The sequence below is a fragment of the Chionomys nivalis genome, chromosome 2 (assembly GCF_950005125.1).
Source record: "Chionomys nivalis chromosome 2, mChiNiv1.1, whole genome shotgun sequence".
NCBI lineage: Eukaryota > Metazoa > Chordata > Mammalia > Rodentia > Cricetidae > Chionomys > Chionomys nivalis.
Genome location: NC_080087.1, coordinates 120,892,836 through 120,920,718, shown reverse-complemented (window position 1 = coordinate 120,920,718; position 27,883 = coordinate 120,892,836). Strand labels below are relative to the sequence as shown.

General features: G+C 53.6%; 2 protein-coding genes across 6 annotated transcripts; one reads left to right on the top strand and one right to left on the bottom strand.

Moving 5' to 3' along the window:
• Positions 1–106: 106 nt before the first annotated feature.
• Positions 107–20,315, bottom strand: Obsl1 (obscurin like cytoskeletal adaptor 1). Of its 5 annotated transcripts, none has more exons than XR_009056387.1 (21): positions 18,888–20,315; positions 17,304–17,573; positions 16,966–17,217; positions 16,518–16,820; positions 16,068–16,364; positions 13,783–14,055; positions 11,675–11,947; positions 10,840–11,112; positions 7,845–8,117; positions 6,989–7,264; positions 6,626–6,913; positions 6,195–6,470; positions 5,344–5,613; positions 4,948–5,220; positions 3,716–3,982; positions 2,880–2,992; positions 2,217–2,373; positions 1,899–2,060; positions 1,496–1,600; positions 900–1,155; positions 107–232 (listed from the first exon to the last, which is right to left on the bottom strand). XR_009056387.1 is itself a non-coding variant. In XM_057758345.1 (21 exons), the coding sequence occupies exons 1-21, from the start codon at positions 19,897–19,899 to the stop codon at positions 225–227; spliced, it is 5,691 nt and encodes a 1,896-aa protein (XP_057614328.1). In that variant the 5' UTR covers positions 19,900–20,314; the 3' UTR covers positions 107–224. The 5 variants fall into 5 exon arrangements, 4 of the variants coding, with proteins under 4 accessions (XP_057614328.1, XP_057614332.1, XP_057614341.1 ...); XM_057758345.1 differs by having other exon boundaries at positions 900–1,169; positions 18,888–20,314; XM_057758349.1 differs by lacking the exon at positions 6,195–6,470 and having other exon boundaries at positions 900–1,169; positions 18,888–20,313.
• Positions 20,316–20,935: 620 nt separating this feature from the next.
• Positions 20,936–23,975, top strand: Inha (inhibin subunit alpha). The gene is made up of 2 exons (XM_057758455.1): positions 20,936–21,302; positions 22,939–23,975. The coding sequence occupies exons 1-2, from the start codon at positions 21,032–21,034 to the stop codon at positions 23,775–23,777; spliced, it is 1,110 nt and encodes a 369-aa protein (XP_057614438.1). The 5' UTR covers positions 20,936–21,031; the 3' UTR covers positions 23,778–23,975.
• The last annotated feature ends 3,908 nt before the right edge of the window (positions 23,976–27,883 follow it).

Here is a 27,883-nt window from a genome sequence, read left to right as displayed (position 1 = left end):
CAAGTTGGAAGCCCTGCAACCTCAGAGCTATGCCACTGACTATAGGGGCTCCAAGCATGGCCTGCCCTCCCATGGCACACAGACAGGCGTGGGCATGAACGGTAGTGTTTGTTTGTTTTTATTGTTTCGCTCTCTCTGACTCCTCCCATCCATCATGCCCAGTATAAGAGTACACGCCTCCTTCCATACCGTCCGAGGGCATTTGCCCGGTCGGGTTCAGTCCGCTAGTCACCTGTAGAGGAACGACTGCATGTGGGACTGGGGTGGGGAGAGTGGGCAAAGCCAGTTTCCTCCCCCTGGTAGCCCTTGGATACCCACAAGGGGAAGAGCTGGGTCCCACCCTTTCAGAGCCTCTGTCAAGGGTGTCTGTGGGGCCAAGAAGGTGAGAGCCGTAGGGTGGAACACACAGCAAAATGTGTGAAAGATACGCAAAGATCTGGGGTAGGATGGGCACCTCCTACGTGAAAGAGGTAAAGAATGGAAGGAGCTGTCTCCCAGTTAGGAGAGCAGAAGCCAGCTGGACAAAGGGCAGGAGCGGGTGAAGGACAGGTACCAGCAGATACTGGTGGGTAGTGAGAAAGACAGCAACTGGTAGCAATGGGGTGTTTGGGGGTGACACGCATGCTCCAGGAACAGGGGGAAGAAGTCCTAGAAAGAAGGGTCCTAGGAAGGTCCGGAAAGGTCCTTGAGACTCAGGGCTCCCTCTCCTCTACAGCCTTGGGCGTGATCTCTCCCGCCCCTCCCCCACTCCCCACATGCACCAGCACCTACGGCCAAGAGTCCTTCCCTGAGTCCTGGAAAACCTCCTATAGGTGTATCTCAGCGCTGCAGCTTCCAGGGGGCACCCCCTGCCCGGTCAGCCTCCTGTTCCGGGATTCTGTCCAGGGGGCTTTACTCACCCTCTACCAGCAGCTGTGTGTCAGCACTGTCCTGACCCGCCTGGCAGCTGTAGATGCCCTGGTCCTCAGGTCGGACGTCACGGATGACCAGGCTGTGGGTGGGGCCGTGGCTGCGCATCTCATACTTGTTTCCGGGACACAATTCGACCCCCTCCCGCAACCAACACACGTAGCCTCCTGGGCGGGACACAGTCACCTCCAAGACCGCCCTGCGGCCAGCCAGAACAGTCTTCTCGCGAGGTGGGCGGCGGCACATCTGGAGAGGCAACGCTGCGGTTGGGGGGGGGGGGGGACAGGGGCTTAATAAGGACACGCATGGCCCCTGGAGGAGAGATGCATCTTCCTCCCTGCCTACGACCTCCGCTTCTGGTACAAGCCCGCCGTGCCACAGGTCAGTTTCCCTGCACGACCGGCTCAAAATCTCTTCCTCTCCGTCTCCTCCTGAGAAAATGGGCTGCCCTCTGTGATCTACCCCCAAGGAATCTCCTCGAAGAGGAGAGATGAAAAAAGCGACATTTCTAGAACCTGCGGCCAGTCAGTCAGTCCCAGGACGGGAGGTGATGCCCTTCCCTGTCCCCTTAGCCTCAGAAGCTTACCCTCCACCTCCAGCCGAGCCAAGGACTGGGCGGGTCCCGCCTGGAAGCAGACTTCACCGGTGTCCTCGGCTCGCAGCTCGCTCAGCACCAGAATGTGTTTCTTCCCTGGGGAGGGGGGAGGAAAAGGTAGCGAGGCCTCAGCCGCTTCCCGGGAGGATTCGAGAACGAAGGTGGTACCCAGGGAGGTTCCGAAGTGTCGGTGTGTGGAATTGGAGAGAGGAAGCAAAAAGGCGCTAAGCAGGACTCGAAGCTGGCTGCAGAGAAAAGTCCGGGAGACCCTGGAGTGGGGCCGTGGGGCGGGGCCTGCTCGAGCTAAAGGCGGAGCTAATCCTAATGGGGCGGAGTGTGCCTGAACCCTAGGCAAAGTAACAACGGGTCACAGAGGGTAGGAAAGCGGCCAGACCTTCCTGTCGGATGCGGACGCGGTCTCCGGGTCTCAGGGCACGGCCTCCGAGCTCCCAGCGCCCGGGGGTCTCGGCCTCCGACACGGTGCACTCGAACGTAGCACTGTCTCCTTCGCGGGCGCGAACAGACCGGAGCTCCCGGAGCACACACACCTCGCGCTCTGGGGGCGGAGCCGGGAGCGTGAGGCAGGGGCGGGGCGGAACCAGGACACACCCGCCACGCCCCCTCCCTAAAAGTGTGTAAACTGTGGGGGAACACCCTTCTGCAGCCCAGGTGCTCAGAGTAGTGCCCAGCCTCGGAATCCGTGGGTACCCACCGCGCACTGTCAGCCGCGCCGGCCCGGCGCGGGCTGTCCCCACAACGCAGCTGTAGGTTCCGGCGTCCGAGGAATTGCAGCGCCGCAGCAGCAAAAGGCGGCGCGTGCCTAGAGCCTGGAGCCGGAGCCTGGGGCTTAGAGAGAGTGCCTGCCCATCCTAAGGACAGCATTTAAAATCAGACCGAGCCCAGCAAGACTCTGGGAGCCGCCGCCGCGGAAGGTGGCGGTGTCCTCTATGCATGTCAAGCTGTCTAGAGGCTCACCAGTGGGGTTCACTGTGTTCCCCTGCTAGGGTTGGACCGTCCCACATCTTCCCTTTCTGGTCACTTTTCTGAGAAGGTGCCATCCCTTGGGGACTTTTGAGTCAAGAATTGACACCAACAGCACAGAAAGCCCAGGGCTCTGCATGGACCCACTGAGTGTGGATTCTAAAATCGGTTTCCAACAAAGGCCTTTTTTCTGATATTTTCTGACATTGAACAACTAACTCCGTTCATCCCTTAGATAACCAACCCGGTGACAACAAAATATCCCTACACAGGGTGTTCTAAGGATTAAAAAGGATTAACTGTGCCATCAGTCTTAACCTAGTCCAGGGAGTGTTAGTTTCTTGCCTGCACTATGGTTAAATGCACAAGTCTGCACTAGGGCCAGGTCTCTGACCTTCTCCCATACAGCGTCAGCCAAAGTCTGGGAAAGCTCGCACTCGAAAGTGGCCGTGTCACCTTCAGTCACTTCTAGGTCCTGTGGCCCCCGCACAAAAGTCACTGGGACTTCTGAGAGTGGGTAAGGGAGAACAAGGCCAAGGGACAGGGGTGAGTGAGGAGTGAGGGCCCAGTATGCACAACACACACACACACATACACACACACACACACACACACACACACACACACGCGTCAGTGGTAAACACATGCAGGCGGTCAGTAGAGGTCACTAGTGAGTGGAGGACACTGGACGACAGAAGTTCAAAGGAGATGCTGGAAAATGGGAGACACGGCAGGGCCAGAGAGTCAACGGGGGTAGGAGTGACTAGCTGGAAGTCACGTGAGGTGATCAGCAGGGGACATGCATAAAAACTCCACACAGCCTGAGGTCCATTAATGCCACAGGCATGATTAATGGGGAAATCACTAGGGCTGGAAAAATGGGGGCCCTCAGGCAGAATCAGTACTACAGCACTCTTCAGTGGTTCTCAGTGGAAGAACTACAAGGGGCACATTTTAGGCAGCAAAGGGGATCACTGAGTCGGATTAAGAGTAGTCAGGTAGATAGGCTAGAGGGATCACACAGACACGGGATTGATCAATGTAGCACCGGTTTGCAGGGCTACAGGCAACTGAGCAGTCATATGCAAGGTGTTCATTAGAAGGGCCCAAACAGATCCAAAGAGTCCAGGGATTCCCCACTTTGGCAGGGTGGTCAGTAGGAGCCACACGGTTGGTTAGATCAGTGGTCACACACAGGAAATTAGCAGGCAGGGGGTCCAGAGGCCACACCTCTCACTGAGAGCCGAGCAGCGCAGCGAAGGGTATCCGCAGTGAAGGAGACACAGCCTGAGTCAGCCAGACCTAGATCGCTGAGCACCAAGCGGTGAGTACGGCCTTCTGCATAAATGTGGCACTTGGGCCCTGGGTGCAGCCGGACTCCACCCTGGGCCCACTCTCCAGTCACTCCCTCCTGGGACAGCTCCAGCTGGAAGGTGGCGCTGCCCCCCTCAATGACAGTCACATCCTCCAGAGGACGAAGTTCCCTCAGCTGCCGCGCTGGTGTGGGAAGAGGAGGAGAGAGGAAGGATGGTAGCTCTAGCTTTGGGCAGGGTTCAGGGGTTCACTCAACCCTCAGCACTCTCCACACCACCCCCAGCACTCAATGGAAGGCCTGCTCTTCCAAAGGTCATGAGTTCAATTCACAGCAACCACATGGTGGCTCACAACCATCTGTAAAGAGGTTTAGTGCCCTCTTCTGGCCTGCAGACACACAGACAGAATATTGTATACATAATAAATAAATATTAAAAAAAAAGTTTTGGGGGGAGGGGTGAGAAGTGTGGGAAGCCACATGGTGTGGGGTTCTATGACATTGGAAGGAACAGGAAATCTGAAGCCAGACCCATTGGGATTGGAGCCTAGTTTTAACATATAATTTGCATATGGACTGTGTCATCTTTGGCAGCTGCTCTGACTTTTGCTAACCACGATTTTCTCTATTGCACTAGATAAAGATCAGTGACACTCTGTATTACACTGTGATGAACGCGTATCACTGATGACAGCCAATCACCAAGGCCTTGACATTTCCGCTAACTTCCTCCAAGTCTCTAGAGAAGAGAGTTCAACTCCATTTTTAGGGAGACTTGTTTGAGAGAGCTTGGGTGGGGTCAGTCATGCAGCTAACTAGTGGGGGGCTCCAGCATAGGGTAGCCAGTCATTCTTCCGAAGAATAAATACAGAAGAAAGAGTCTTTCTGGAGTATAGCATTTATGTTGCTAACAAAGCCATCTTGGAAGTGGGAGGTGGAAAGCAAAGTCCATGCGGACTTCTGAGGTAACCAGAAAACATTAGGAAAAAAAGAGATGCTTTGCTTCAAGCAGGGAGGCTTCAGGCTCTAACCCCTGATTGGGATGGCCAGGGCAGACTGTCCTTAGCAGAAAGGGGCACTTTGGTGGGGGGTCTCGGGGACTCTCGGCCAGCCAGGTGGGTGATGAATTAGGAGAAGACAGGGCACTCACGCCTCACACTGAGCCTAGCCAGGGTGCGATCATGCTGGCTCTCGCAGCCGTAGGTACCCTGGTCGGTAAGTAGGACACCATGGATGGAGAGGCGGTGGACACGGCCATCCTGGGCGGTGGTCAGGTGAGAGTCGAGGGGAACAGGCTCCCCACCTCGTAACCAGCGAATGGCTCCAGCGGCACCCACTCGGCCTGTCTCTACCTCAAGGCACACATCCTGACCTTCTTCAACTCGCACATCCTGTAGCCGCCGCAAGAACAGCAGCTCTGTCTCTGGAAGGGGAGGAAAGAGGGGGTCATGGAGCCCTGAAGGCTGGCGCTGGCTATCTCACTCCTAGGCCAGGATTGGGAAGGGGTTACGGGGAATGGGGTGTTATACACTCAGTGGCATTAAACCTCGAACATGGAGCCTGGCGCTTGTGTCTGTGGCTCCCACCCGTGCAGTCACGGTCCCCGTGTCTTTGAGTTGGCAGCCTCGGATGATCAAAGTGTGGCTTGAACCATTCTGGACTATCTGCAGCTGGGGCCCTGGAGTGACCACGGCTCCATTGCGTAGCCAGATGACTTGGGCATCTGGTGTTGAAACTTCACACTGGAATGTGGCATCGTCACCCTCGTGGACCGTCAGGGGGGTCAGTTCAGAGACTAGTCTCACTGGTGGGGGTTCTGGAAGGAGGGGTGAGGCAGTGAAACTGGGTACCTCTTTCTCCCTCTCTCCTCATCTGTTCCGTAGGACTCAGCACTCATTCTCCCACCAATTACTACAGCTTGAGTGATTTTCTGCTGTGTGTTGGTCATGGGGATTCTCCCAAAGACCAGGATAACAATTCCTTCGTAAGCTCCCTGCAGTCCCAGCCTGGCACCTCTTCCCAAATCTCTAGTACCAATACATCATTTACTATGGGCCCTATTACAGCACTTAACAGTCATAGAAACCTATTTGCTATTCCAGTTCAGAGTTTGGGCTCAGAGAAGTAAAACAACTTGGCAAATGTCACACAATTCCCAGAGAGCAGAGTCTGGGCTGGACCCTGAGCAAATTGACTCTAGAGGCCCTGTTCTTCTCTACTGGGCCACACAGCATGCTAGGTCCTGGAAAAAGGAGTTTGCTCTCAGGGTGATGTCATACACACATTGGTGGGAACCACAGATAGTAGGTTGGGTGAGATGTAGAGGAGGAGAGCCCAGGACAGGAGGTGGTCTTTGTGGGTGCCAGAACCCAGTGGGTGTGAGGGGTGCACTGTTACCTTCCACGCTGACGATGAAGATGCGACTGTCTTGGGGTACGTCACACAGGTATTCCCCAGCGTCCCCTCTCCGTGCCCCCCGCACCCGCAGCACCTGCCTGGCCCCGGCTTGTTCCAGCTGTACCCGCCCCTGGTTCACCAGGCGCTCCCCGTCCTTGTACCAGCGCACAGGGCCCCCTGGCCTGGAGAAGTGCACCACCAGCTCTAGGTCCCCGCCTGGGGTGCTTCGAACCCTCGTCTGGGCTGCCTCGGGGGCCACTACCCGCACCGGGGGCTCTGTGGGGTCAGAGTTAGGGGTCACTGGGAGGGCAACGAGGAGGGCAGGGAGGCAAACTGGGGAAACTGGGCAAGGGGATAAATGTGGTGTTTTAGGAAAGTGGGGGAGCCCGGGTACGGGGTGCTACTAAGGCTTTCTTCCACGCTGTACTCACCAGCCACCTGGACATTGAAGCTGAGACTTGGGGCCCCTGGGTCTGTCCCAGACTGGCAGGTGTAGACACCTGCGTGACCTAGGTCTGCAGCCTGGATGCAGAGGATTCGGCGAGGACCCTCAGCTCTCAGCTCCAGCCCTTCGCCCTGCTGCACAGGGCTCCCATTATGGCTCCAGAACACTTGTGCGCTTGCTCGGGACAGTTCACAGCTCAGCACCACTGGTTCCCCGGGAGCCACACAGAGCGGGCTCGGGGCTGCCTCCGGGGCCAGGAACTGCACTGGCAGTTCTGCAGAAAGAAAGGAGAAGGTAAGCCTAAGCCAGCCCCTGACTCCCCACCCCAGGCTGGCCCCAGCACACCCACCAGCCAGGCTGACGTTGAAGGTGACAGCCTCATCTCGGGTCTCACACACATACTCCCCGGCATCCTCGGGCAGGGCGTGGGGCAGGGTGAGGGTTCGGGCAGGCCCCTCGGCACCCAGCTGCAGAGCCTCCGACACCTCTACCTCTAGCCCGTCCTTGTACCAGCGCACCTGGGACCCCGCTGGGGCCACTTCGCAGCGCAGCTCCACATGTCCTGGAGACCCGAACTGTAAATCCAGGGATCGGGCTGCCGGGTGCACAATCCTTTCTGGTGGAGCTAGTGGGTGGGCAGAGAAAGCGGCACATGATTCTGACTCAAGGCCGCTGCCTGACTCAACGATACACTTCACAGCTAAGGACCTGAGAACTCCTATGAGGAAAAGGACTTGCCCAAGGTCTCAAAGGCAGGTCAGACTCATACCCATCTCTATCGAGTCATTCCTCCCGAGCTCCATCCCAATTTCCTCCAATGCTGTGCTCTGCCTCTGACACACTTACCTTTTGTTACTCAAGGAACCATTTATTTTGCTCCCCCTCCCGTCTATCCCTTCCCAATATGAGTTCCTGTAGTTCACTGGCTCACTTTGTACCCAGCATCTAGTATGGTGTCAAGCATACAGTAGCTGTTTGGTAAGCATTTGTTAAATGAAGGAATGATCCCAATCGCTGGGCTCCCTCTCGCCAGGCCTGTGGTCATCGGCCCAGCTTGATCTCTCTAATGGTTAAGACTGAAGAGACCAGAGGTATGGGGAAAGGAAACCAGGGGTCCCCCTAAGAGGAGGGAAGAAGGGTGGTTGATGCCTGTCCCCATAGCACCCTATCTCTACCTCCCGGAAATGCCCACATAAGCTACCCACCTGTGACGGTGACAGTGAAGAAGGCTGAGTCATCTCCAGCGTCGCACACAAACTCGCCCCCGTCTTCTGGCTGGGCAGCAGGCAGCACCAGACGGCGACGAGGCCCGTCGCTCTCTAGCACCAGGGCCTCGCTCTCTTCCACCTCCAGCCCATCCTTGTACCAGCGCACAGGAGCATCCTCTCGAGACAGCTCACACGTCAGCACCACACATTCCAAACTCACAGCAACCAAGGTCACCTCATCCTGAGGGTATATGATCCGCACAGGAGGCTCTGTGGAGCAGGGCAAACAAAGGTGTCACCAGCTGGCATGATCTGGGCCGTGTTGCCCATGCAGCAATAACAGTCCAGAGAACTGAGTAGCAACAGGTCCCTGATGTGTCTCCTGAAATCTCTAGGGTCAGCCCTTTGCAGAAATCAGAGTATTTCGGAGTCTAAAAAGGATGCATTTCTCATTTATAAAACACCTTCAGGCCCTGCCCCCACCCTTTATAACTATTCCCGCTAACATTTTTGCTGTGCAATGTTTTTCCCCTCAGCAAAACATATTAAAAGATAATAGTCACATCTCAGAAAGATACAGATATACTAGTCCTACCAGATAAACCAGATAATTAAGGAGTAATTAAGTATGAAGCAATTAAACTCAGTTTTAGTGAAATAAATTTGACTACCAAACTTTTCTTTTCTTTCTTCCTGTCTCTTCATTTTTTTTCTTTCTTTGAGAAATGGTCTTACTACATAGCCCTGGCCGGTCTGAAACTCACTGTGTTGACCGGAATAGCCTGGAACACACAGAGCTCTATCTGCCTCTGCCTCCCTGAGTGCTGGGATTAAAGACGTGTACCACTGTATCAGACTACTGTTGACCTTTTAACAGGCCTTTTGAGGGCTTGAGGGCTCTCAAAATTGTGCATAAGGGATGGTCAGGGTCTGTAAGGACAGATCCTTCCTAATGTTCTAGCAATGGCGCTAAGCACTCTGCATGGTTAGCCTCACAGTGATGTCTGGAGAAAAGTACTACGCTGTCTCCATTTTCCAAGTGGAAGAACTAAGGCACGGAATGACTTACAGCTCTGGGGGCAGGAGGAAGCACTTTCTGTTCCACGCAGGCTCTCCTGCTGCAGGCAGTGGGAGGGAATCCAAGCCCAGGCTAGCAGCCACTAAGGAAAGCCTTTTGTACCTGTACATCCAGAGTTGCTAATACTCGTCTAAAAGTTCCCCAAGGATGCTACACGCTGCTCCAGGGATCTCATCCCCAGCACAGGCTACTTCTCCACAGAAAAGGAACCAAGTCAATATTATTCCACGGTCAGCAAGCCCAAGCATGCCCTAGTACCATGCCTCTTGCTCCCTTGGGAATCAAGTTTCAAAGACTAGAGTGCACCTGGCCCCCTTGTGGCCGGGCTGGAGAACTGCTAGCTTTCCTGACACGGAATTTTTCAGCTCACGGAGGCACCCGACCGCAGCACACCACAGCCTTGAGCTGGTGGAGCACCTCTCTACACACGGGATTTTCACGAAGTGTCTGATCCAGTCATGGCAAGGCCAGAAGATTGCAGGAGGCAGCTTCCTGGGCTGTGGAACAGGTTGAGGCAGTGAGCTGGAGGAAAGCTACGACAGCAGAACTCACTGGGTGTGGGACTAGACCCACTCTGGCCTGGAGGTGAAGTGGTATCTGTGTGAACTTCCTGTGGGGCACCTGGTACTTTGTGGCTGTGGCTGTTATGTCTGGCCAGGGCTGGGAACTAGAGAGTGAAGGTGGCTGGCTATGAAACAGAATGTGTGCACAGCCCTGTTGCCACTGGGGACTCCTCTAACTGGGGTCCCTGAGCGCCTCTCAGCCTCAGCATGACTCCTTGGGCAGGTCAGGGAAGAAGGTAACAGGGCCATGAACAATAGGGTGGTTGTCCAGTGCGGCCACTGTGGTTCTTTTGTGATGCTCAGAACTGCCTAAACCCCCCACGACCATCCCAAAGTCTCTGGCATACACCACCACTTCTAGTCACCCTGTACGTCTCCCTACCTAGAATATTCTCTGCCTACCTAGAACTCAGCTGCAGTAAAGTAAGTAAATATCTTCATTACCCTGACCAGGATAGCAGTCGCCAGCCCTAGGAGTTCTGTGCAGGCCCTGACAGCCTACCCTGACACATGTCTGGCTTATTGCTGTGCTGTGCCCTTTGGGAAGGAAATGCTTGTCTGTTCATATGCTGCTGAGTATATGAAGCCCAGCCTTTATTACAGTCACCCTGGGTGATTTTCTCCCAGGTCCTCCCTGCCTGGCTGCTCTGTTGAGCCCTGGACCCTTAGCAGGCTTATCAGTTATCACAGGTGTCTTGCAGTGTTCATTGGTGTGTTTATTGGTTTAACACAGGGGTCGCCAACTGCAGAGGCCAAGTGGGGTTGAATCAATAGCTCAAGAAGTCTGGAGAGAGGCAGAAGGAATGTCAGGGTGGGTGGAACAGAGGGACAGGGGCCCCATATTATGGGGCAGCTGCTACTCAATGCCAGCCGTTCGTCGCCATGGGGGGAAACGGGACCAGAGCCGCCGGGTCTTCGGCTTTTTCAAGAGGACGCATAACTCCGGGTTGTTATTTGGGCTGTCCTGACTTTGGTATGACTCTGCAGGCCAAACAAAACATATCTGTGGGCTGCACAGGGACCAAGGGTCTCCCTGTTTGCGACCCCTGGTTAACGACTGTCTTCCTAGCTAGGCTGGCATCTCTCGGACCAGGAGCCCAGGGACTGACCCGGATTGTGTTAGTCAGTGAGCTGGGGGAGCACAGCTAGACCTGTCCTTGACATGGGAGAAAGGCCTGTTTCTTCCGATTGGGGTTCCAGGTTCTTTCCAGCAGGGGCACTGGTGCATGCACCTCAACCCACACTTCTTTCCCTGACACCAGGATGCGGGCATGTGAGGAAACAGCCACTCAACACCCTTCACACTCAAGTTTGTCCTCTGGTGACTCTGGGGGCTGGGGCGGGCCCACACCTGTGACGCTGACGGCAAAGGAGGCCGACTCGTCATCGATTTCGCACAAGTACTCTCCGGAGTCCTCAAGCTGGACGGAGGGCAGCACCAGGCGGCGGATGGTGCCTTCCTTCTCCAGGAGCAGGGCTGGGCTCTCCACTACCTCCTCCCCATCTTTGGTCCAGCGCACCTCAGCCCAGGGCCGGCACAGTTCACAGGTCAGCACCACACGCTCTAGGCGTTCGGCTGCCACATACACTTTGCCACTGGGGTACACGATCCACGAGGAAACGTCTGAAGGACAGAGACAGCTGTTGCTAGGCGAGACGGGGTGGGACTGGGGTGCCCTGCTACCCTTCCTGGTGCGTGCCCGTCTGCTATGCTTTGAAAGTCTGCCATGTGTCGAAGCGGAAGTCACTCTGTAGGCAGTCACAGCTAGAGCTGCACAATCCTAAACACAGCCACCACGGGCAGAACAACAGGACCATGATCTCCAAAGCTCACCAAGCTTTGTGTGGGAGCCGCATAATGGGGACTGTGGTGTCAACTTTAGCTGTGGGAGCAGTTCACATTCTCTGGGGGGAGACAAGGACAGTATAAAAAATAAAATATGGGAGAAGACTGGGTCTCAGTGTTCTGACCCCTTCCACACCTCCTATCACCTGCTTTATAACAGAACTATTGTCCCCAAGGAACCCTCTTAGTGGGGGTTCCTGGAAGACGGCGAAGGCAGGGCTCCGCTGGGGATGAAGAGCCAGGACTGGTGTGCTCAGGACCAGACCACATAGGGAGGCTAGCGGAGGCTTGAAGTGTGACATGCAGGAGCGCGTGTGCTAGCTGCTCTAGCTGGTCCCACCTGTGATGGTGACAGTGAAGTAGGCACGTTCGTCTCCTGCGACGCACTGAAACTCGCCCCCGTCGGAGGGCTGGGCTGCAGGCAGCACCAGGCGGTGATGGGGCCCTTCATTCTCTAGCATCACGAATTCACTCTGCTCCACCTCCTGCCCATCCTTGTACCAGTGCACAGGGGCGTCCTCTCGATCTACCTCACAGGTCAGCATGACGCATTCGGAAGTGATGGCGTGTACAAACACATGTTCCCGGGGGGCCACGATGTGCACTGGGGGGTCTGGATGGGGAAGAGAGATGGGTCATAAACACCCCCTTATAAGGAGATGAGGACACTGGGGGTAAGGCAGAGGGGTTACCAAAGCCCTGGCATGCAGCAGACCCTGGCAGCAAGGCAGCTTAGCTATGACAGATGAAATGGCACCGAGTGATCCAAAGATCCCCAAAGGCAGCTGAGTGGCATCCAATAGTGAGAGAGGCCAAAGGCACATCACAATCACAGGCATGTGGCTGAATTTACTGTGTCCTTCACAAGGACAGGACAAGAAGGACGGGTCTGGAGGATGATTTAGCCAGCGCTAAGCAATCCACCAGGCAATGCTGTGTTTGTATTTAGGCAGTATCTCCAAGGCCCAGATGTTAAGGGCTTGCAGGCTGGTCTGGTACCATCATGATGTTGTGGTGTGATTGGATGGGAAAACCTTAAGTCACTGGGGCCTGACTTCCAAGGGGTTGGTGGGATCCCAGCCCCTTCCCCTCCTACTTCCTGACCATGAAGATGAGCAATTTTTTTCTGCCACATCCAACCCTGACTTTGTCATCGAGCACCCTCATCACGGTCTCAAAACAATGGGTCCACTTGGTCTTGGGGTCGGGAACTCCCAACAAACCTTTTCTCATTATCAGTGAATGTCTCAGGTATTTCATTACAGTGACAGAAAACAGATTAACATGGATACTGAGTTCCCTGACACAGATCATAATCAGATTGGGGTTACAAGGTCTCCTGGTAATGGACTTGAAGCAGGATTTCTATGCAAAGGGATCAGTAGCTCTTAAGCCACCATCCTTGAGAGTCAGCTCCCTCCCTCCCTTTGTGTATGTGTGTGTGTATTTTGTTTTGTTTATCGATACAAGATTTCTCTGCTTAGCCCTGACTGTTCAGGAACTAGCTCTGTAGACCAGACTGGCCTTGAACTCACAGGGATTCCATGCCTCTGCCTCCTGAGTGCTGGGATTAAAAGTTTAGGCCACCACTGCCAGGCTCTTTCCTCTCTTCTTTGAAGATATAGTGCCTCACAATGCCAAGACTGGCCTCAAATCTGCACGTGCCACCTTGCTGAGCTACTGTCAGCTTTCTAAAAAGAAGATTCCCCCAGGCTCAGACCTGGATGTCTCCACTCTCGATATCTCAGGGGTGCCGGGTACGTGCATTTGCAGCAAGAGTCTAGCGTGCACCGGTCTGCTAGGAACCACTAGACCGATATACTTAATACCTCTGCATACTTCAACCACCATGAGTAGTAGGAAAAATCCGAGCCTGGGTGTGATTCCAAGCCACCATCTTTGCTGGCTATGTGATGACAGTGAAGTTGTAATAATTCTGTAACAGCCCTAGCTGTTCCAAAACTCGTTCTGTAGACCAGGTTGGCCTCGAACTCACAGAGATCCACCTGCCTTTGCCTCCTGAGTGCTGGGGTTAAAGGTGTGTGCTACCACTGCCTGGCTGAGATTATACCTTTCTGAGTAGTGAAAATTAAACAAAAGAGCATCGGCGCAAATAGCTCTAGCCCCAAAGTAGGTTCTCAATAAACGCCAGCCACTCCCTTCTTCCCTCGGGTGCATTCAGCTCCCTCACCCACTCCAGCAGAGGGTGTGCATGCATTGGTGAGCAAGTGTGCTTGATGATATGGATACACGAGACATTAAAGACGTAAATGCAGGACCAGGGATAAATCTAAGCAGTACTCACCTTGAATCCACAAGGCCCTAGGCCACACGCAAATACCACAAAATGAAGCATAGAACAAGTCCTCCTTACAAGGGGACCGCCACCAAACAAGGAGCAGGGGTTACAAAGCCCCCAGAATCAGCCTCAGCAGCATGGTTCCTGACCTTGAACAGTGATGTTGAAGAAGGCTGAGACCCCTTCGGTTCTGCATTCAAATTCACCGCTGTCTCGGACTTGAGCCTCAGGCAGGATCAGTCGGTGTTTGCGCCCATCCACCTTTACTATGAGTGACTCACTCTCCTCCACTCTCTGCCCATCCTTGTACCAGGTTGCTGGAAAGTCCACTCTTGAGAGCTCACAGGTCAGCACTACCCGTTCAGAGGTTGTGAAGGTCAGTGACACTTTGTCCTTCGGACTCAGGATGTGCACTGGGCTTTCTGAATGGAGAGAAAGCTGGTCACTTTGGTCTATTCTGTTTGAATAAGCATCCTCTCCCCAGCAGCAGTGCTTGTGTAGGGATGAACACATGGGAAGACAATTGCTGTCAGTCACTAAAGCCCAGGTGTCAGGGCTTTTCAAAGCAGGTCTGAGGTCAAAGGGGAAGAGGACAGAGGCCAGGCATCTGTCAAGCACACACAGAAGGTACTAAGTTCAATTTCCTGTACTTGGGGAAAAAAAGTATTGGGCTTTGCTATGTTTGATTAAGATCTGGGTTATCACTGAAAGGTCTATGTGATCCTCAGGGTGGCGATGTTTGGAACCTTTAAGAGGGGACACCTAAGGCCGGGTGTGGGGGTGCAGAGCTACACAGTGAGACACCTTCTTAAAACCAAAACTCTCCCCTGACACACAAACCTTAACCAACCAACCACCACCACCACGAATGACAAAAAGCACAAAACAAACAATGAAAGGAGAGGAGGAGGACCAGGAAGCAGCAGGTGTGGTGAGCTTGGTGGGAGGAGTCCCCAGGACCCCGTCAGCTCTTGGGTACACTGTCGCAAAGCTGGTTCACCCCAAGTATTGCTTCCTTCTGTCTTGACAGCTTTCTACTTTCTTGTCATGTTCTGACTTAGGGAACGGTCGGAGGCGGGGGGAGGCGGGGGGTCACTAGAAACTAACTCGATGGAACTGACCAACAAGAAAAGTACCCAGTATCACCAATTCTGTTACGGCAACAGAAAGCAGGACAAGCCAAGTCAGGCTTTTAGGTCACTACTTAAGAGTAGTGGTTTTAGCCGGGCGATGGTGGCGCACGCCTTTAATCCCAGCACTCGGGAGGCAGAGGCAGGCGGATCTCTGTGAGCTCGAGACCAGCCTTGTCTACAGAGCTAGTTCCAGGACAGGCTCCAAAACCACAGAGAAACCCTGTCTCGAAAAACCAAAAAAAAAAAAAAAAAAAAAAAAGAGTAGTGGTTTTATTATACCTAAGAATTCTATCTGTTTATTTACTTGTTTGTCAGAATTCTTTTTTATTTATTTTTTTCACTGATTTTTTCAGAATTTTATTTATTTGCCTGATTATTTATTTTTCAAGACAGGGTTTCTCTGTGTAGCTTTGGAGCCTGTCCTGGAACTTGCTCTGTAGACCGAGGTGGCTCAAACTGGCAGAGATCTGTCTGCTTCCACCTCCCATGTTCTGGGATTAAAGGCTTATGCCACCACGGCCCAGCATACCTATGAAGTCTTAAAGAGCCCGTCTCTCCTGGTGCCTCCTATGTTAGTGGTCCTGGGTTAGTGTAGAAACGCTGCTCTTGATATTTCTGCCCTTGCTCTCTACTTCTGATTCTCTAAGTTACCACTGTAAGGTCTCTGGTTTTCTAGCAATAACAAGACAGCTAAATGCTACGATGGCCCTTGAATTTTTAGCACCCCTTCCTTCAATCCTGAGTGATGATACATTTCCTCCCTTCCTTGTTTCAAAGGAAGCACGGTGTGTGGGGTGGAGTGGGGATGAGGGAATCGGAGGGTGGGGATCCTAAAGGCCATTTAACTTCTCTGTGCCTGCCTCCCACAGGCAAAGTACAAATGACAGAAGAACCTGTTTTATAGGGCTATCAAAAGGATCATGCTGTGCCTGGCTCACGGTAAACACAAGGAGACAGCGTTGGCAATCAGACAAGCGGACAGAAAGCAGGCAGTGGTCCACGTCTCTCAAACGGGAGACATGTAACTATTCTTTGGTGGTATCGAGCTGGACCCAAGGCCTTACACATGCTAGGCAGTGGTGTACCACTGGGTTATACCCCAGCCCAACGTGACAGAATTACTGCAAAGTAAGGCAATCCAAAGAACAGAAATGACACTCTAAGTGAAGCTCTATATGCTGAGAGTTGAAAGTGGCTTCCTGAACACTGGAACTCTCAATCGGAGCCCATCACAAAGGCCCCTTCTTCTTCCAGCCCAGCTACGAGAAACAAGCGCAGCCTAGGTGTCTACCGGTACCCACCTTGGATAGTGAGAGCTGCAGAGTCCTGTACACCAGGGCAGCTGAAGCCTACCAGGGCTCCACTGTCCTGGTGCCTGACAGCTTGCAGGATGAGTCTGTGCTGCAAACCCTTCTGCTCCACCCGGTAGCGCAGGGCTCCAGGCTCCACCTGGCCTTCCGTCTCAGTGCTCTTGAGCTGTTCCCCATTAAGGAACCAAGTGCCCTGGATGATGGTGGACAGATCAAGGGAGAAGACTGCATCTTCCCCATCATACACCTGCACATCCTCCAGGCCTGACACCAGGCGAGCCGTGGGTACTGGGACAGAGAGAGACAGGGTATGGTTGTTAGAACCAGAAAGGGCCAGAGAGGACAGAAGCTGGCGGATGGAAGAACACCATTAGTCAGAGAGTCAGAGAAGGGAGGACATGATCCGGGGTACAGACACTGATGGGCAAAGGATTAACTCACCAAGGTGAGCGGAGCCATTGAACACGACATGGGGACTGCGGCCATGTTCACTGACTGTGCAGATGCGAAAGCGGTAGTCACCCTCGGCAGGTACACAGTCCCCTGGCACCTCTACGGCTCCCGCTTTTTCAATGCTGAAGCACTGGACCCAATCCTCAGACCCAACCTCCTGCCGCTCTAGGCGGTAGATGAAGGATGTCTCTGGGGGCGGCTCAGGGGGTTTCCAGGTCAGCAGAACTGTGTTCTTTTGGCCTTTGAACATCTCAACCAGTACAGGAGGCCCAGGAGGACTGTGTTTGACACCTGGGACAAAGGCGAGATTCTCACTTGAGCCTTGCACAAGCCCCCAACAACATTTCTGCTTTAAACCCACTTTGCCAACCCAGGACCCAGACAGTGGCTACCCTCCTGCCCTGATCCTCCTGTTTACGGGGCTCAGTGCTCTCACATTTGACTCTGAGCAGAGTGGTGGTACGAGAGTTGCCCAGGCTGAAGGTGATCTCGCCAGCATCTTCTCGGGTCACCCCTGGAAGGACCAGGGCATGCATGTGACCACAACTGCTCTGGCAGGTGGCTGGCAGCTCCTCCCCGTCGTGGCTCCAGCATCCCTGGACCCCAGCTTCTCGGGTCTCCACCAGCAGCACGGCATTCTCTCCCTCCAGGACATCAAGCTTCCGGGGTAAGCGCTTCAAGATGGGTCCTGAGAGGCGGAGAGGCGAATGCGAATCCATCAGCCCAGGATCTAGAACACCACCGGCCTCAGCCTCCTCCCACTGGCCAGCTGACCTTTGACCGTCACATTGGCCACAGTGCGCACTCGACCCCGCATCTCGCACAGATAGACGCCATCATCGTCCGCCTTCAGCCTGTGGATGATGAGGCGCCTCACGGTGCCCTCCTCGATCTGCTCGTACTTGCGGCAGGGCAACAGGCGTTGGTCCTCTCGGAACCAGGCCGTGGGGATTCGGGAGTTGGGAACTTTACACTCCAGCACCACAATCCCATGCTCTCGGCCCTCCACATCCTGGAGGGGCCTTGTGAACCGGAGGCGGGGCTCTATAGAATAGAGAAGAGCAAGAGAAGGCTCAGAAGAAGCTATCTGAGGAGGACTGGTATCATACATTACTTGCTCTTCCCAGAAGGAGGATGGCAGCCAAATTCCCAGCAGAGTTAGATGGCCTGATTTCCAGCATGACCCTGATGCTCAGCAGTTATGTTACCTTGAGCACAGCAGTTTGCTTGTGTGTTAAATGGGAGGGGGAGGGCACAGCTGAGCCAGATTAGTGAACTTTCAAACTCTTCCTTAACTCTCCAACTTTCCCCCAATTCTGTAAGGGTCTGCATTGAATTTTACCTTAATAGCATTCTAAGCTTTGCAAAACCCTATTTTAGAAATAGGAAACCACCAGGGAGCTAAGTTGTGCTGGGGAAACAAGTTTTTGTGCCCCCCGGAGAAGTTCCCTTGCTTTCTTGAGGGCAGTCCACTTCTGCACTGGCCTGCAAAGTTTGGGCACATTGAGTTGTGCCCATAAGGACACTGCCACAGCTCAGGTACCACACACACTTGGTTGTGTGCCAGACAGGACTCAAGGGAACTTCTCAACATGTTTCCTTTGGAAAGAGAAGCTTAGGAACAACCACTGAACGAGTCATCCCTCGAGCTGGGATCAAATCCTACTAGGGAGAACTTTAACTTCCAGGGTGACTTTAGAGTGTGTTTTGCTTTCTCTGCATTTTCTGTTCATGAGTACCGAAACCATGTTAGGTAATTCCAACCCCCCTCTTTTGCTTTGCTTTCATCTTCTTTCAAACTTAAACAGATTAATGAAAGAATAGAGATTGCCGGGGAACTTTTCCTTTAGCGAGTTTATCTCCCCTGTGAAGGAGCAGTTGCTCCAGAGAGGTTTGCACGGGGCCTTCCCAACAGATTCAGGGCCTGAAGCTGTGAACACAGCCTCCACTCCAAATGTGTGTTTTCAGTACAGCAGCTCCCTTGTTCTCATTGACTGGCACGTTACTAATTTAGCCTTAGTTGTTTACACCCATAAAAAGCTCCTTTTATCTTACAGACAAGGCGACCGATGGGAATCCAGTTGGGAAAAAATGCCTAAAAGAGCAAAGGATAGCAGCCAGCGTAGAGCTGGGAAATTTACACATAGTCATCTATTCCTAAATTTAGTGGTTTTCAACATCTGCCTGAGTAGTGTGCTAAGAATTTCACAAGTGTACTGGAGACGTCTAAATGTGCACCCCTGAGGGTGGGAGGCAGGCAAGAATGGGAATTCAATATTCCCCCAGAACACGGAGGTGGACAAGAGCAAGGAGGACCTCTGAGGGCACGGGGGTGGGGGTGGGGGAGCAGCGCTCTACCTTTCACGTGCAGCTGGACTGCGCTGAGTGTCTGGCCAGCCGAGTTGCGCGCTGCGCACACATAGAGCCCACGGTCTTTGGCCTGACAGTAGAGCACTTTAAGTACAAAGCCACCATCGCGGTCGCGGTACATGAGGCGGCGGCGGTCGGGGAGCAGAGGGCGGCCCTCCCAGTGCCATTCGATCTCGGGCTCCGGCTTGCCCATCACGTAGCAGCGGAACTTGGCATGCTTGCCCTCGTTCACCCAGAAGGTCTTGGGTGCGCACTTGAGAGGCTCCACTACGGATACTGGGGGCTCATCTGGGTCCTGGGGCGGGCTCTCGTGGGGCTGATGCACCTGGAGCAGCGCGCCGGCCTGCGCGTGACCGTGCGCGTTGCGGGCGTGGCACACATACACCCCGGAATCGGGCAGTCGCGCAGCCTGGATGCGCAGCGTCAGGCTCGCACCCCGGCCACCCGCGCCGCTGCCCGGCTCCAGCGCGAAGTGGCTGCTGTCCCACACTTCGTCCAAGGCCATCCCATCCTTCTCCCAGTACAGCTTGGGCTCCGGGAGGCCTCCCACCTGGCACGTCAGCACCACCTCCGCCCCGCGCAACACCCACTGGGACTGGGGCCCTGTTAGGAACACCGGGGCACTCTCCCCGGTGCCTGGAGGCGGCAGCGGGTGATCAGAGGACTGGGGCTCCGGCTCTGGAGCGGGGGGCTCCAGCACGGTCACGGCGGCCGCTGCGTAGGCCTCTCCGGCCGCGTTGCGGGCGCGGCACACGTAGACCCCGGCGTCGGTGGGCAGAGCGCCGCTCAGCAGCAGGCTGTGCTCGGCGCCGTCCTCCGGGAAGCTCAGGCGCTCCGAGGCCACCAGCTGCTGCCCGCCTTTCTCCCACAAGACAGTAGGCGGCGGCTCCCCCAGGACCACGCATTTGAGCTCGGCCTCGGCGCCACTTACCACCCGCACGGGTCGCGGGAAGCGCAGGAAACACGGGGGGCTTCCCTGATCCCCTGAGTCAGCCTTCATCGCGGCCGCAGCAGATGGCCCGCCTGGGCGCGCGGGAAGGCCGGGAGCCGAGGCCGGAGCGTGGTGGAGCAAGCACGGGGACCCGTGGAACTCCGGTGCCTGCCCGCCTCCTTCTCCTCGACCCGAGCTGCAGCCCTGCTGCGCGGCGATTCCCGGGCCCGGAGCCCAGAACTCAGGGGGCAGTCCTTCCTGTTTGCTTGTGCAGCGAGGGGCCCTGGAGCCTAGTCTGCCCGCGGCCTGGCTTCCTGCTCTCTGGAGCCTCTCTTCCCAGCCCCCTCCCACAGCCTGGGCCTCTTTCCCCTCCTCCCTCCCACCTCCAGCCGCCAGGTCCCCAACTGCCGGCCAGGCTTGGGCCTGAGTGCCTGAGGCGCCTGCAGCTGCCAATCCCAAAAATATTCTCTGATGACACAGCTGGAGGACAAGAGCCCAGACAGGCTCCTCCAGGCTAAGTATAGAGCAGGCGGGACCACCTGCCCTCGGCCCAGAGCTCCAGACCCAGGGCTTCCCTCCCACGTTGGTCCTAGCAGTTGTGTGGTTGAAAGGGGCCCCAGAAAGTCTGAGGGGGTTGGTGCATTCTGTTTTCTTGACAAATGACACTTTCAGGAACTCATGACTGGCCAACCTTAGCACCCAGGCACCTCTGGTACCTGATGACCTGATGTCGACTCTCATTAGTTTGTGTGTGTGTGTGTGTGTGTGTGTGTGTGTGTGTGTGTGAGAGAGAGAGAGAGAGAGACAGAGACAGAGAGAGAGACAGAGACAGAGAGACAGAGAGAGACAGAGAGACACAGACAGACAGACACAGACACAGAGAGAGACAGAGAGGTTGTATGCTTGCATGAATGGGTCAGGTCACTTGGGGTGAACACCCTCCACAGCCCCTTCCCCCACATTCTTGGCGGGAGTGGGAGATAAGGCTCAGGGCCACAGACATCTGCGTCAGAGATAGGAGGTCTCAATGCCATGGGCAGGGGCAACTGGGATTGTAGGGCGTGGGAAGGACTGGGGGAGACTGGGGTGAGGAGGGTAGAAGAAGGCAGGCAGTGGGATGGGGAGGGGAGAGTGGGGAGGTCCTGGACAGAAGGGACACAGGGCAGGGCGTGGGTTCCCTGTTGTCAGTGCCAGGTGAACTATGGTGATCCAGCCATCTCTGCTGCTCCTTTTGCTGTTGACCCTACGGGATGGGGACAGCTGTCAGGGCCCAGAACTGGAGCGGGAACTTGTCCTGGCCAAGGTGAAGGCTCTGATCCTAGATGCCTTGGGCCCCCCAGCAATGACTGGGGAAGGTGGGAACCCTGAAATAAGGCGGCTGCCACGAAGACACGCCCTTGGGAGCCTCGAGCACAGGACCTCTGAACCAGAGGAGGAGGATGTCTCTCAGGTCATTCTCTTTCCAGCCACAGGTAATGACGCTGGGGACTGGCAGATCAATTTTGGAAAGTAGCTGGTACCCATCGCATGGCCTGGGAGCCAGGCAGATTTGGGTGTGAGTGGCAGCCCCAGCACTCAGCTGGCTTTGCAGCAAGGGGACAGTTCCTAAGCTTCCCTGGTCGTCATCAGATGGGTGGTGGTCTCTACTCAGGCTGGAGAGACCCAGTGGGCCTGGCTCAACTGGAATACGAAAGGGAAGATAAGGCTCTATGGAGACAGAGCTCAGGCTCCTGTCTACTTCCTGTCCCCTCTCTCTCTCTCTCTCTCTCTCTCTCTCTCTCTCTCTCTCACACACACACACACACACACACACACACACAAAACCTGTTTCATTAGCTGTAGGCAGTTGGGACTCGAGAGGGGTCTCGGGTGCAGCAGAATGCTTCGCCGTGTTCCCAGGAGTCTCTCATCCCTGTGTGTGTTTCCCTTATCCCTATGACTGGAAGAGTAAAGTCCTCCCGCTGGGCTCCTTTCTCATCTGGCCCACTGTTCTTTTACAGAGGTCCCTTTGCTTCCCTCCCTTTGGCCCCTGACAGTAGAGTAGGGAAAAGTAAGGATTTCAGATCAAGTGGAATCCCAGCTTGGCCGCGTAATAGCTGACTGGTCACATCATGGCTCTAGCCTCAGTGTCTTGTCTGAAAATCGAAACAATTGTTAGAATTTATAACGAGAGGCTACGTACTAGTGCAGCCCCGATTGATTGTCAGTCTTTTGATGACAGTTGGCCCATAATATTTACTGTAGCCTGCGTGTATTTTGGGGCAGGAATGCCAGCTGCACTTCCCTAGGAAGGACTGGCTTTCTTCCATCCTATTCTCCAGTCTATTCTTTCTCTCTTCCCTCCCCGCTCCTCCTCCACTTTCTTTTGTTGTTCTTCTATGCACATGTGTGTGGAGACCAGAGTTTGGCCCTGGATGTCTTCCTCGGTCACTGGTCACTTTCCACCTCAGTTTTTGAGACAGTCCTTCACTGAACGGAGCTCACAGATGAGACTGACTGGCCAACAGGCGCCGAGTCTCTACCTCCTCCTTACTGATAGAGACCACAGGGGTTCAGCCAGCTTCCTACATGGGTTGGGGGGTGGAGGATTGAACTCAGGTCCTGATGCTCAAGCAGCAAGCGTCTTAGCGTATGAGCTCACTTGCTAAGGGTCTCCCAACTCTGTAAACTGTCTTTAAAAACATGATTATTTTAGGGAATTTGTCATATAAGATTTCTGACATGCCAGGAGATATCAAAAGCAACATAAACACACATCCATGCACACAAGATAATCACTGTGTTAATCTGTTGAACACTAACATATGCCTTTTCAGTGGACCCGAGGGTGAAGTAAGGTAACAAGGGATCTTACACATGGCTGTTTATCATAATTGGTAAACTGCCTAGGAGAGAGATTGCCAGTGTCTTGTTTTGGTGATGAATAGAAAATTGGGGAGCCTCTGCCAGTTTTCCCGAGACTCCAGAGAGTGTCTGGGTCTAGACACTCAGCAGTGTTCGGACACACAATCGGCACTGAGGGATAGCCTCATTCTTCTCATGGAGGTGGAGGTGTTTCCAGTCCTACGGGTCAAGGTTGCCCTCTCTTTTCCCCTCTGTCCCCTGCAGGTGCCACCTGTGAGGACCAGCCAGCTGCTGGAGAGTTTGCCCGGGAGGCTGGAGAAGGTCTCTTCACTTATGTATTCCGGCCATCCCAACACGTGCGCAGCCACCAGGTGACTTCAGCCCAGCTCTGGTTCCACACCGGGCTAGACAGGAAGAACACAGTGGCCTCCAACAGTTCCGGGACCCTGGTAGACCTGCTGGTGCTGTCACCTGGGGGGCCCATGGCTGTGCCTGTGTCCTTGGGACAGAGTCCTCCTCGCTGGGCAGTACTGCACCTGGCAGCCTCCGCTCTCCCTCTGCTGACCCATCCTGTCCTAGCATTGATGCTTCGATGCCCTCTCTGTTCTTGCTCAGCCCGGCCAGAGACCACGCCTTTCCTGGTGGCTCACACCCTAGCTAGATCACCCGGATCACCCGGCGCGGGGGAGAGGGCCCGACGTTCAACCCCCTCGATGCCTCGGCCTTGGTCTCCTGCCGCTTTGCAGCTGCTGCAGAGGCCTTCAGAGGAAGCCGCTGCCCATGCCTATTGCCATCGATCTGCACTCAACATCTCCTTCCAGGAGCTGGGCTGGGACCGCTGGATCGTGCATCCTCCCAGTTTCATCTTCCACTACTGCCATGGTAGCTGTGGGGTGCCCACATCTGACCTGCCCCTGCCAGCCCCTGGGGTTCCCCCTACCTCTGCTCAGCCCCTGTTTTTGGTGCCAGGGGCCAAGCCCTGTTGTGCTGCTCTACCAGGGAGCATGAGGTCCCTACGTGTCCGAACCACCTCAGATGGAGGTTACTCTTTCAAGTATGAGATGGTACCCAACCTTATTACACAACACTGTGCTTGTATGTAAAAGCATCTTGTTTCCTCACTCCACTGCCAATAGCCACCAGCGTCCCACCATCATCAGCTAGGAGGAAAGCGGGGTGTGGAAAATAGGAAGTTTCCACATCCTCTTCCCTGCATGTTTCCATCTGAGGGCTCCATACCCTATTCCACCCCAATCCCCTGGGTAACAATAAAGAAGTGTGTGTGTGTGACTTTGCATGCATTCTCAGGCTTGTTTGATATGGGGTTGAGGACATCTGGAGTCAGAATAGCAGTGTGGGATTTGGGGTTACTCAGCTACATTTGGATTTGGGGATCTATCGTCTAAGAAGGTAAAATTAGGTGTGAATTTGTTGGGAAGCTGCCAGATATCCCAGAGCTCTTTTACACCTACTCTAGGGACAAGACTCTCCTTTTACAAAATGAGCTTGATATGTCACACAGTATGCCAGTCTTGCCACACCTAAAAGAAACTGTCACTATCACCGAGGCTTCATCCAAGGCTTTCATAGCCCCCACTATGGCTATGATAACACTCTCGCTCACTGGTGTATAACTCAAGGTCGGGGATTCATCGCCTAGGCAGAAACTGTGACCACAGCCGTACCACTGGGACAATTGTCCAGAGAGGGTCGCCTCTTGGGAGCTTTGGTGGGAAGAAAGGGGCAAACATATAAATTGACAGTGTCAGGGAGAAACCCTCAAGGAGAGAAGTCATGTCATATTGAAGTCAGATGTCCAGAATGGAGTTTCAAGAATTTCAGTTGACTGAGGGTCACGGGATTGCTAAGAATCTGTTCTCGAACCTTTCCTCCAGCCCCTAACTACTCCCACCCTTTTTTGAGACAAGGGCTCATCCTATAGCCCAAGATGGTCTTGAGCTGAAGGCAATCATGTTGCCTTAGCTTCCCAAAGTGCTAGAGATTACAGGCAGAGCCACCATACTTGGCTTTCATCATTGCCTCTTAAGATAAACTCCAGGAGGTCCCCTGACCTGGGACTCAGTCTCCTAAGATCCCTGGGTCCCTTGATGCTTCCTCTATATATTTACAATACTTAACTTAGTAGATAACATCAGAAAGATGGAAAATAACCCTTGGTTGGGAAAATGTGCTCCTTGGTGAACTGGTTCACACACACTTGGTGTGCACACTGAAGAAAGTGGGGCATGGTACCAAACTGCACTTTTTTCATTTGCTTCCTTATCAATCCATTTGGCCTCCAAAATGGAGCATTAGGAACTTCCTCTTCTGGATTATTCCAGGGTACCAGCTCCCAGATGATTAGCCCTATCACAGTGTGGTATGTGTGTAAGGGTGGGCTGGGATGTTCAATCTATCAGCACTTTCAGATCCTGATTGGAGGGCTCCAGAGTGTTTCTGTGCTAGCGGAGCCTCCCTCCAGCTTGTCAAAGGCTCCCTTCTAGCAGCTAGGCTGAGGGTGGGTAAGTGCCTGCTCCAGCCAAGGGTACAGAAGGGAAAGAATCCCAGAAGTCAGAGTCAAATCAACACCCCGCCCCCAGTCTGAATGACCCTGAGGAATTTCTGTTCCTGGCTGCACAGGGTCCCCAGTGCAGGCTCCCCAGGGAAGCCCCAGGCTTGGTTCGCCCACCCCAGAGGGCTGACAGGGCTACTCTTTTCCAGTGCCTTCATCTCCACCAGCGTTAGAACTGCTTTGTGCTCAGGGTTCCATGGTCCCAATCCAGGGGACTGCGCAACACAGGTTCAGCCAGTAGGATCTGGATTTGTTTTTTTTTTTTTTTTTTTTTTTTTTTTGTTGTTTTGTTTTGTTTTTCTCAGGGCTATCTGCATTCTCTTGCTCCCTGCATGGCCAGACCTCCCTGGCCCAACACTAAGGCCTTTCCCTGGGAACTTTAATCTTCTAAGACCCTTATTCTTCCTTCTGGGACCTCTAGGTCCCTGTATGTCCAGACAGCTCCTGTCATGTGGAGGCGGAAGAGCTCTGAGGACTGGGGACACTCCACTCAGGGCTTCAGAACCCTCCACTAGGCCGGCGGGGAGGTAACTATTATAAGTAAGAGTTTTTACGTGTCCAAGACAAGGCAAGGAAAGCAGAGAGCACAGCAAACAAACGATCTTCCACAGTGGCAAATGTATTCATTTTAAAAAGCCAGTGATTCATTTTGAGTTTCCCCCTTTCTCTATCTCCTTTTTCTCTCTCATTCACACACGGGGATCCACCTATCCCTGCCCTGACCACCAGTGCAGAGGTTATAAATGTAAGCGGCCACACCAGGCTTTTTTACATGGATACTGGGCATTCAGACTCAGGTCCTCATGTTTGTACAGCAAACACACTACCTGCTAAGCCATCTTCTCTGCACCCCCATTTCTCTCCCTTTTTATTTTCTGAGACAGGCTCTCCAAGCTGGTCTTGAACTCAGGATTCTTCTGCCTCAGTCTCCTGTTCTGAAATTGTAGGTAAGGGCCACCAAAAACCAAAATTAAATAAACAACAAAAAGAGATGAGAGATGATGAGGTTATGGAGGCCCGTCCTGGGTTAGGTTAGGCAGAGTCCTCATGGAAGTGATTAGTAGACTCACAACAGCATGCGAGGGAGCAAGTTTACAAACTTCCTTCAACCGTGGGAAGATTCTGTACCAAGGCACCCTCTGTGCAGGAGAGTGTGCCCCTCACTGGGTTCTGAAAGTCAGGGCCACGCATTTGCACTTTCCGGCCTCTGGAACTGTGAGAGAATAATTTCTGTTGTTTATCTGATGTGGTGCTGAAACTTTTCACATGCTGGACGTAGTCTCCCACTCGGCTACATCTCCAGTCCAATCCCTGTTATTTCATTGTGTTTTGTGTGTATGTGTATGTGCGTCCATGCGCACGCCACAGTGCATATGTGTCTGTCAGAGGACACCTTGGAGTGGGTTTTCTCCTTGCACCATGTGGGTTCCAGGAACTGAACTCAGGTTGTCTGACTTGGAGGCAGGCACCTTTACCCTGTGAACCATCTCACCGGCTCTCTTGAGTTTTCTTTAGCTTTGTTTTATAGCTTCCTGTTACCTTCTTTCTCCTTAAGTAATCACAGCTCCTCACCCCAAGAAATAAACTCCTCTTGCTCACTTTATTATCCACACACCTGCTATACACAGCACTGCATGCTTGGTACGGGACAGCTACAGGCTCAGAACAACTGTGCGCAGCAGGCACTGATGCCGTACCCACCCTACACCTGGGGAGAAGTGATTAAATGCAGCCAAGTTATATCCCTGGCAAGTGGGAGAGGCCAGATTTGCACTCCAGAAGTTCAGTCTATGTATCCCTCCCTATGTCCATCTCCTACTTCCTTAAGAGATAAAAGTGTTTGTGACCACTGAAGAGGAAGGACTTCCTGAACCCAGCTAACCACGCAACCCCCCCCCCCTTTTTTTTTCCGAGACAGGGTTTCTCTGTGTATCTCTGGCTGTCCTGGAACTCCAGGCTGGCCTCAATCCACAGAGATCTGCACGCCTCGGGAATTAAAGGTGTGACCACCACCACCTGACAGCTTTAACCTTTAACCTGAAAAGTCATTGTCCAGCTATGTTCCCTTTCTTCCTTTTCCTCCCTGGCTTTCCTGCCTCTCTCCTACAATTTGGTCTTATGCTTACGTTTGAACAAAGTTACCAGTTTGGCTCCTGTTGCTCTTCACTCCTAATTTGGTCTTGTGGGCTCATTTTCTTCTGCTGCTGTCCCCTTTATTTGCTTCAGAGTGGTTCTGGAGGCGAGAAGCTTCTGAAGAAGTCTTTTATTTTCACAGTTAATAAGATGTTTCTCTAAACATTGCACTTTTTCCCCCCATTTCTTCTTGCACTTTCTGTTTTTCAGAGAAATTTGATGCTATGATTCCTCTTCTCATACCTTTGTGATTTCATTTAGGACTTTTCTTTCCTCATTTGATTTTTTTGGGGGGAATCATCCTCACAACAGTGTCTAGTATTGCATCCTAATAGAGCTAAGTGTTAATTTTACAAACATCCTGGTTGGCCTTTGAAGGGCCCTTTCTATATAGTAGATTTTTTGCGGGGGGGATGCTAACCAGCTCCCAAATCATGACACAGAGATTTATTATTAGCTATGAATGCTTGGCCTTATCTTATGCTTGTCCTACAAGCTCTTATA

What these genes read in the sequence shown, in the direction of transcription:
- Obsl1 (XM_057758345.1), bottom strand. Translation starts at nt 19,899, where the DNA reads ATGAAGGCTGACTCAGGGGATCAGGGAAGCCCCCCGTGTTTCCTGCGC. An exon ending in CTTCATCGTCAGCGTGGAAG is followed by an intron (nt 5,614 to 6,194) that starts GTAACAGTGCAC and finishes CCCTCCTTCCAG; the next exon opens with AACCCCCACCAGTGAGACTA. An exon ending in CGCCAGGCTCCATGTTCGAG is followed by an intron (nt 5,221 to 5,343) that starts GTTTAATGCCAC and finishes CTCCCCTTCCAG; the next exon opens with AGACAGAGCTGCTGTTCTTG.
- Inha (XM_057758455.1), top strand. Translation starts at nt 21,032, where the DNA reads ATGGTGATCCAGCCATCTCTGCTGCTCCTTTTGCTGTTGACCCTACGG. An exon ending in CATTCTCTTTCCAGCCACAG is followed by an intron (nt 21,303 to 22,938) that starts GTAATGACGCTG and finishes TGTCCCCTGCAG; the next exon opens with GTGCCACCTGTGAGGACCAG.